This window comes from Thunnus thynnus, chromosome 2 (assembly GCF_963924715.1).
Source record: "Thunnus thynnus chromosome 2, fThuThy2.1, whole genome shotgun sequence".
Taxonomy (NCBI): domain Eukaryota; kingdom Metazoa; phylum Chordata; class Actinopteri; order Scombriformes; family Scombridae; genus Thunnus; species Thunnus thynnus.
In genome coordinates this window covers 39639877-39649067 of record NC_089518.1, presented here as the reverse complement: position 1 = coordinate 39649067, position 9191 = coordinate 39639877, and the positions used below count along the sequence as shown (strand labels likewise).

Sequence of the window (9191 nt, the reverse complement as noted above, 5' to 3'; positions counted from 1 at the left end):
GCTAGGCGATGTACTGGTGGTGAATCAGTAAACAGGTCAGGGAGAGAGAGAGACAGTGACATCATCATCATCATCAGAGAGAGAGGTAGTCACAGTGACATCATTAGAGAAAGAGAGAGTCAGTGACATCATCAGAGAGAGCCACAGTGACATCATCATCATCATCATCATCATCATCATCATCATCAGAGAGTCACGGGGGCAATCTTTTTTCAATCATCAATGATGCAAAAATCTGTGATTGTGTAAAGCGCTGACGGTGTGTGACGTCTCCTCCTGCTGCAGGTGAACAACAGTAATAAGAAGGAGTGGAACGGGATGATGGGGGAGCTGTTGGGAGGTCTGGCCGACATGATCGTCGCTCCCCTCACCATCAACAATGAGCGCGCTCAGTACATTGAGTTCTCCAAACCCTTCAAATACCAGGGACTCACTATCCTTGTCAAGAAGGTGAGCTGACGCCGCTTTACTCTGAGTTTGAGGACAGAGAGGTGAGATCAGCCAGCAGATATCAATATATCATTGTGTGTTTATAAAAGGACAAATATTCTGCTCATCTCCAGCCTCTATATTTATATTCTGGGGCTCTACTGGAATAAAAACTGCTTATTGATCTTCTACTGGTCCTTTATGCAGCCCCTCAGTTCAGCCTCTGTCTGAAACAGGCTGTTTTAGCTCCTGTCTCTTTAAGGCCCCGCCTCCTGATGAGCCCACTCTGTTCTGATTGGTCAGCTTCAGGAAGCTTCCTCCGGCTCCGGAGGCTACGTAAACAAACTATAGTAGCAGGATTTCACTTCTTTTTCTCCTTCTTTACTCCAAATGTCAACTTCTCAAATCCATCCGTACATGTTGGAGCTGAACAACACATGATTCATAATTCAATTGTAATTCAAAAACCCAGAAACAGTAAATCTGTTATTTGTTTCAAAACAAAAAACAAAAAAACATTTTTGGTGTCAGAATCAAATAACGAAAAACTAATCAAACGCGGCCCGTTTTTGGTTTTTGCTGATTTGTTTTATCGTTTTTTCCTTTTTGGATTGAATATCCAGCAGGTCTGCTGACATTCAGCCGATTCGTTTTTGCGTTTGAAACCAAAAACGAAGTCACGTGATCTATTCCAGAAAACCAAATCTAAAAGACCGGGCGATTTTGGTTTAGAAATCAAGTATTTTTGTCAGTTTTGTACGATAGCGGAAGCGGCTACATTAGCCTACCCATGATCCTCAGCAACCGTTGCTATGGTGAAGACGCCAGCGACAGATAAAACTGAACTTTACATTTAAGCCCTACACTCATCAAACTGGACTTTAGATTGTGCATTTTATTCAACCTCCACTGTTACATGATGTAATTATTTATTAATTATTTATGTTTAATTTATTCTCTCATCACCTTTCTTATATTTCATGCACTTCATTTCTTTGTCCATAGAACATTATTTTCTTTACAGTTCAATGTTCAGTAAAGTACGTTGATCCCGATCATAACCAATAATCTGCAGTACTACATAATGTTATACTGACTATATGTTAATATGTCGCTGGCGTCTTCACCATAGCAACGGTCGCTGAGCATCATGGGTCAGGCAGAAACAGGCACACAGCAGGAGGAAGAGCACGTTGTTCTCTGTGTGATGAGATTAAACAGACCTGATGAAACAGTCACATCTGTCCTCGCGTCAGTCCTTCACGCTGCTCTGAAGGATGTTTCTGGATATTTTTGGTCGGAGTGACCCAGTTCACAGCCAGCGATCGGCTCCACAGCAGCAGGAGGCAGATCCATAGTTTCCATCGACCCTCCAGTGGTGTCTGAAACCATCACAGTGTTTTTATAAACTCCAGTGTGATTCTGGGTCAAATGAAAGAAGCAGCTGACAGATACTAACTGCTGTCTGTTGATATGCTGTGTTCTAACGTTGCTTTACATGATGAATCCTGGACCAGTTTGAAGGCTGATTTATAGCAGGAAGCTCAACCGAAACGTCATATTTGGACAGAAAAAGAATCTCAACACTTTCCTTTCATGTCTCACACCTGCTGTTCTGTTATGTTATGTTATGGAGTTTGAGGCAACGTCAGATATTTGAACAGATTTGTTTTGGTGTAGATGACAGAACGTTGTAAAACACTGTAAAGCCTCTGAGATCATGTTTCTTTCTTTGCCCTAAAGTCTGTGTGTTGGTTTTTTGTGTGTTCAGGAAATCCCGCGCAGCACTCTGGACTCATTCATGCAACCGTTCCAGAGCACACTGTGGCTGTTAGTCGGTCTGTCGGTCCATGTGGTGGCAGTGATGCTTTACCTATTAGACCGGTTCAGGTAAGCACTGCAACGTAACACAGCACAATATGACATAATACACTACGATACGATACGATACGATACGATATGATACGATACAATATGATACGATATGATACGATACAATATGATACGATATGATACGATACGATACAATATGATACGATATGATACGATACGATACGATACGATACAATATGATACGATATGATACGATATGATACGATACGATACGATACAATATGATACGATATGATACGATATGATACGATATGATACGATACAATATGATACGATATGATACGATACGATATGATACGATATGATACGATACGATACGATACAATATGATACGATACAATATGATACGATATGATACAATATGATACGATATGATACAATATGATACGATACAATATGATACGATATGATACGATACAATATGATACGATATGATACAATATGATACGATATGATACAATATGATACGATATGATACGATATGATACGATACAATATGATACGATATGATACGATACAATATGATACGATATGATACAATATGATACAATATGATACGATATGATACGATACAATATGATACGATATGATACGATACAATATGATACGATATGATACGATATGATACGATACAATATGATACGATATGATACGATACAATATGATACGATATGATATGATACGATACGATACAATATGATACGATATGATATGATACGATACGATACAATATGATACGATATGATACGATACGATACGATACGATACAATACTAATCAACACAAAACACAATGCGACACATGACAGTGTGATACAGTCCAGTAGGATACTGGACAATTCACTACTGATGTGATAAAGTACAATATAAAGTGCGACACAATAACACAGAGTATAATGTTATATAACACAGTGCTCCTGTGTATCTGCAGCCCGTTCGGAAGGTTTAAAGTGAACAGTGAAGAAGAAGAAGAGGACGCCCTCACCCTTTCCTCCGCCATGTGGTTCTCATGGGGAGTACTGCTGAACTCTGGGATAGGAGAAGGTGACCCGACACGTCGTCTCCTCCTGTGAAATAAACAGTACTACTGTATCCACAACACAACACTAACATGTGTCTGTGCTCTCTGCCTGAGCAGGAGCTCCCAGGAGTTTCTCAGCGAGGATTCTGGGTATGGTGTGGGCAGGATTCGCCATGATCATCGTGGCATCATATACTGCCAACCTGGCAGCCTTCCTGGTGCTGGACCGGCCTGAGGAGCGCATCACTGGCATCAATGACCCCAGGGTGAGACTCCTCCGTCCTGTCCTACTGAAAATACATGAACTGTGGTGTCTTCAGAGGAAACATATTGCCCTCCCTGATCAGATGTTTTGGGGTGTTACCTTCATCTTTCACCCTTCCAATGTTCTTTTTTTATTTATTAGTTAGTTATTAGTTATGGTTTATGGATGAATTGTAAAACCTTTGAACTCCTGACACGGAGCTAATAATGAAATATTCTGTTTTTGGCCATGAAAGTTCCGCCTGTCCCGGTCTTCTGTGTCTTTTATTGTTGCGGGATTTTATGGGGCACGTCACGTTTAACAGCAGTTCAGTTTAAGTCAAGTCCTTATTTTTGTCTGAAATCCTGAGTCTACAGCTTTGCTATTGTTTGACGTTATTCGCTCCTCCTGCTGGTTGTGTGTTGCCATCAGTTTCTACAACATCAGGTCGCTTTTATTTGGTTGTTTTTGGATCTTTTATTTATAATGCCCAATATCACAAATCACAAATTTTACCTCAAAGGATTTTACATTCGGTAAAACCTTGATTCTTTCCCTCCCAGAATGCACAAAGAGCAAATGTCCTGCTAGAGATTCCTACAACTCATCTTCAGTGGCCAACAGGAGACGTCGGTTTCTGTTGGTGACATGAAATCAACAGACTGAAATGCTAAAAGACTGAGCTTTGTTTTTAATTTCAGTAGCTTGTGTTTGATCAGAATAAATTCCTGACTCTGTGTTCTGTGCTGTACTTTGTTGTTTTTAGCTGCGTAACCCATCAGATAAGTTCATCTACGCCACAGTGAAGCAGAGCTCGGTGGATATTTACTTCAGACGGCAGGTGGAGCTGAGCACAATGTACCGGCACATGGAGAAACACAACTACGAGAGCGCCGCTGAGGCCATCCAAGCCGTCAGAGACAAGTAGGCTCTTAGGATAACAGTTCTGAAATTAGCCTTTATACCTCACAGGTGAAATAAGCTGTTTTACTGTGAACAGGTGATTATTTCTTATGGTCCACCTGCTTATACTGAGCTCCACCTCCACATACCTAATGTTTGTGCCTCCTCCTCCTCCTGTAGTAAGCTGCATGCCTTCATCTGGGACAGCGCTGTGTTGGAGTTCGAGGCGTCGCAGAAGTGTGATCTGGTGACGACGGGAGAGCTTTTCTTCCGCTCTGGATTCGGGATTGGAATGAGGAAGGACAGTCCGTGGAAACAGAACGTTTCTCTGGCTATTCTCAGGTAAACCCACAGATACCCGACTGGAACACTACAGGTACCCAGTTTACACCCTACTAATACTCTACTGATACCCCACTGACACCTTATGATATCCTATCGACACTTTACTGCTGCTCCTCTAATGGACCATATTCACACGGTGGCCATTTTCCTCTGTTGTCACGCTCAGAGTGGGAAGCTGTTAAGTGAAGCCTGTGTGAGAATGGCGAGCTGGTCGCTGGAACTTCATTTTTTATATGTAAACTTGAACTGATTAGCATTACACAGACCCACAGTTGTAGTTTTCTCAGGCTGGTTAGCAGCTCCTCCATCCGGACTGCTGCTGATGCAACCCTGCTGACACACTGTTAGCTTAGCCTGTTAACACCCGCTACCGACAATGTTACTGAAGAAAACCAGCTGATGCATCATCACAGACAGGCTGGAAATAAAGCTGCTAACGCTAATTAGCTCGATTCACTCAACACCCAACAGTTCATAAAAACTCTGATTTTATTCCTGCTGCTTTGGTTGTTAAACTGTCACATTCACACTGATATGAAGTCAGTCTGTCAGTCAAACTGTCAGGTTTTATCAAAGGACAGCAATATTAAATCTCAACATTCCTGAGTTCTACTGGTACCCTACTGATGACTCTGAAACCTCACAGACCCCTCACAGATACCCCTTTGTTACTACTGATACCCCATGGATACCCCTTTGTTACTACTGATACCCCATGGATACCCCTTTGTTACTACTGATACCCCATGGATACCCCTTTGTTACTACTGATACCCCATGGATACCCCTTTGTTACTACTGATACCCCATGGATACCCCTTTGTTACTACTGATACCCCATGGATACACCTTTGTTACTACCGATACCCCATGGATACCCCTTTGTTAGTACTGATACCCCATGGATACCCCTTTGTTACTACTGATACCCTATGGATACCCCTTTGTTACTACTGATACCCCATGGATACCCCTTTGTTACTACTGATACCCCATGGATACCCCTTTGTTACTACCGATACCCCATGGATACCCCTTTGTTACCACTGATACCCCATGGATACCCCTTTGTTAGTACTGATACCCCATGGATACGCCTTTGTTAGTACTGATACCCCATGGATACGCCTTTGTTACTACTGATACCCCATGGATACCCCTTTGTTAGTACTGATACCCCATGGATACCCCTTTGTTACCACTGATACCCCATGGATACGCCTTTGTTAGTACTGATACCCCATGGATACCCCTTTGTTAGTACTTATACCCCATGGATACCCCTTTTAGATACCCTGCTGAACAGCTGCTCCTGTCTGACTCGTACCTTGATCAGACTCGTGTGTTGTTGGTATAAATTTGTACTCGGTGTGTCTCCATGTTTTTGTTGTTTCTCCACAGTTCTCATGAGAATGGCTTCATGGAGGATCTGGACAAGACGTGGGTTCGATACCAGGAGTGTGACTCCAGGAGCAACGCCCCCGCTACCCTCACCTTCGAGAACATGGCAGGTAGGAAACAGACCGACTCAGCGTCCCCGTCCTCTACAGACTGTTCTGCTGAAGATTAAAGATTCACCATTCCTCACCTGTCCTCACCTGTCCTCACCTGTCCTCACCTGTTTTCACCTGTCCTCTCCTGTCCTCACCTGTCCTCACCTGTCCTCTCCTGTCCTCATCTGTCCTCACCTGTCCTCTCCTGTCCTCATCTGTCCTCACCTGTCCTCTCCTGTCCTCATCTGTCCTCACCTGTCCTCTCCTGTCCTCACCTGTCCTCTCCTGTCCTCATCTGTCCTCATCTGTCCTCACCTGTCCTCTCCTGTCCTCATCTGTCCTCACCTGTCCTCTCCTGTCCTCTCCTGTCCTCACCTGTCCTCACCTGTCCTCATCTGTCCTCACCTGTCCTCTCCTGTCCTCACCTGTCTTCATCTGTCCTCACCTGTCCTCTCCTGTCCTCACCTGTCTTCATCTGTCCTCCTCAGGTGTGTTCATGCTGGTTGCCGGCGGCATCGTTGCCGGGATCTTCCTCATCTTCATCGAGATCGCCTACAAACGACACAAAGACGCTCGCAGGAAACAGATGCAGCTCGCGTTCGCCGCCGTGAACGTCTGGAGGAAGAATCTGCAGGTACTTTACTGTTCTCTCCTCAGATCTACCCCACTGGTTTCTACTGTACAGAACTCTGCTGTTCTCTACTGAAATCTACTCCACTGTACTCTAAAAGCTCTACTGACCTCTACTATACCCCAATTTACTGTTCTCTACTGTTCTCTACTGTACTAGAGAACAGTGAGATACTCAGCTCTTCCTTGCTGTATCCATTATTCTACTGTGTTCTACTGTGTTCTACTGTGTTCTATTGTGTTCTATTTTCCAGGAAGAAAGTGTTTGAATTACAACAATAATCTTAAGCATGTGTTGAACTCTGTACATGAATGTTACAACAATCAGTTTGACGCCGTTAGCTTGTTTCTCGGGTAGCGTGTTTATTACCATGAACGTCGTATTATTACATGTTTAACATGTTTAACAGCTGAGTCAGGCTGCACTGATTTATACACAGTTTTATGTTGTTCAAGTTTAGATTGTTCACTGTTGGAATGCAGATTTTGTTTATTAGTCTTTTAAATAATATATTTATCTAATTATCAGAGTGGAGAGAGGAAGCAGAGACAAACAGAGACACATTAGAGTGAAAGTCTCTGTGTTTGTTTACTGAGCAGAGAGAAGAAAATAAACATTATGAAGCTGATCTGTTGATCTGTTTGCACACACATGAAGGAAGAATGAAAGGAATTTCTTTATAAAATCTTTTTTTTAATCAAAATAACAAAGAACATTTACAACATAAGGAAACTTTTCTTTAAATGCAGAATCACATTGTCTTCTAAAGACAGTCAGTCATCCCAATAAAAACATATGAAAGGAAATTAAATTAATTATCAAGTCTTCATAACGACCTTACAATGGAAGTGATGGAGGACAAAATCCACAAAAGTTGATCTGAAGCTAATATGAAGCTTCAGCGTCTAAATGAGTCAAATCAAGTAGATATCTTTCAACGTTACAGTCTTTTTAGTGCCAAAGTTCCTCTTTTTGTTACTATACTTCCACCTGCAGCTCAACAGGGAAACACAAAGACTGTAAATGTGTCAGATATCCACTTGATATGACTAACTCAGACTGCTGAAGCTGAATAGAAGCTTCACACAGACTTTTAAATGACTGTGTGGACACACTGTGGATTTTGGCCTCCATCACTTCCATTGAAAGCACATTTGAAGGATCTTTTAATATCCAGTATGAACAGGAGGAATGATTACAGCGAGGACAAGCATCTCTCTTGTTGTGTCTCTTTCTTTGGTTTGTAAAGCGTCTTTGAGAACACTGACGATATAAATTTGATTGTATAATATCGTCTTTAAAGGAAGCAGACAGGACGACCACTGAGACACTCTGCGGAGTCTCTGACAGAAATATTAATGCTGCTTCTTGTCAGGTTCATGTTGTAACCTCGGAGCGATCCCCAGAACCGCCTCCTCACTGAAGCATGATGGGAAAACAAACACGCGGCTGCTGTAGAGCCGTAACAGTTATCATCGTGTCCACAGGGATTCAAACCTCCTGTTCACTTCAGTTCACTTCACTTCAGTCAGCTGGTTCACTGCTGTCGCACTAATGAGGCCGAGACGCTTCTGACCCCGACAACTGTTTCCTGTTTCTGTGTAGACGTAAAGCCAGACGCTTGTTTCACTGATGAGCAGCTGCAACTATCACTGATTCATATGTTCGTTATTTTACTGCAGCTAATAACCTCTTTAACCCTGATTTCCTCTTTAAACCCTTTATAACATATATCTCTATAATAACATATGTTTCCATCCCTCCACAGTCGGATCTGTCAGTGTGTAATATGTTGATGAACCTGCGGCTCCTCTCAGCTTTACGGAGCTTTGTAGAGAGTTTCAGCTCATTATATGTGTAGTAATTATAACAATTACTTCCTAGTCTGCACACACACACACACACACACACACACACATACACACACACACATACACACACATACAGGGAAACTAGCTAAATATTATGAACGAGCTCTCAGCTGATCTCAGACCTGTCAGACACTCACAGATTCACTTCTGTGTCTCGTATTAAAGTTTAACGAGATCAGCGGAAAAATAACACACAGTGATCAGTTTATTAGGAACAGCTGGAAACTGGAGCCACAATAAATCCTCTTCATGAAGAAGTTTGTCACTTTTTCGTCGTCAATGACTTTGTCATAGTCAGACACGAGGAGAAAACCTGAATGATCCACTCTAACTGCACATATCAGAGGTTATTTTAAATGATCT

General features: G+C 42.3%; 1 protein-coding gene across 3 annotated transcripts in view; it reads left to right on the top strand.

The window, feature by feature from the left end:
• Positions 1-9191, top strand: part of grin1b (glutamate receptor, ionotropic, N-methyl D-aspartate 1b) — a 73168-nt gene that overhangs the window by 41400 nt on the left and 22577 nt on the right. For all 3 annotated transcript variants that reach the window (XM_067574525.1, XM_067574516.1, XM_067574508.1), the window contains exons 12-19: positions 286-450; positions 2201-2319; positions 3252-3364; positions 3459-3607; positions 4352-4509; positions 4669-4830; positions 6235-6344; positions 6815-6960. In XM_067574525.1, coding sequence (XP_067430626.1) covers positions 286-450; positions 2201-2319; positions 3252-3364; positions 3459-3607; positions 4352-4509; positions 4669-4830; positions 6235-6344; positions 6815-6960 — 1122 coding nt within the window. The remainder of the gene's footprint in view (positions 1-285; positions 451-2200; positions 2320-3251; positions 3365-3458; positions 3608-4351; positions 4510-4668; positions 4831-6234; positions 6345-6814; positions 6961-9191) is intronic.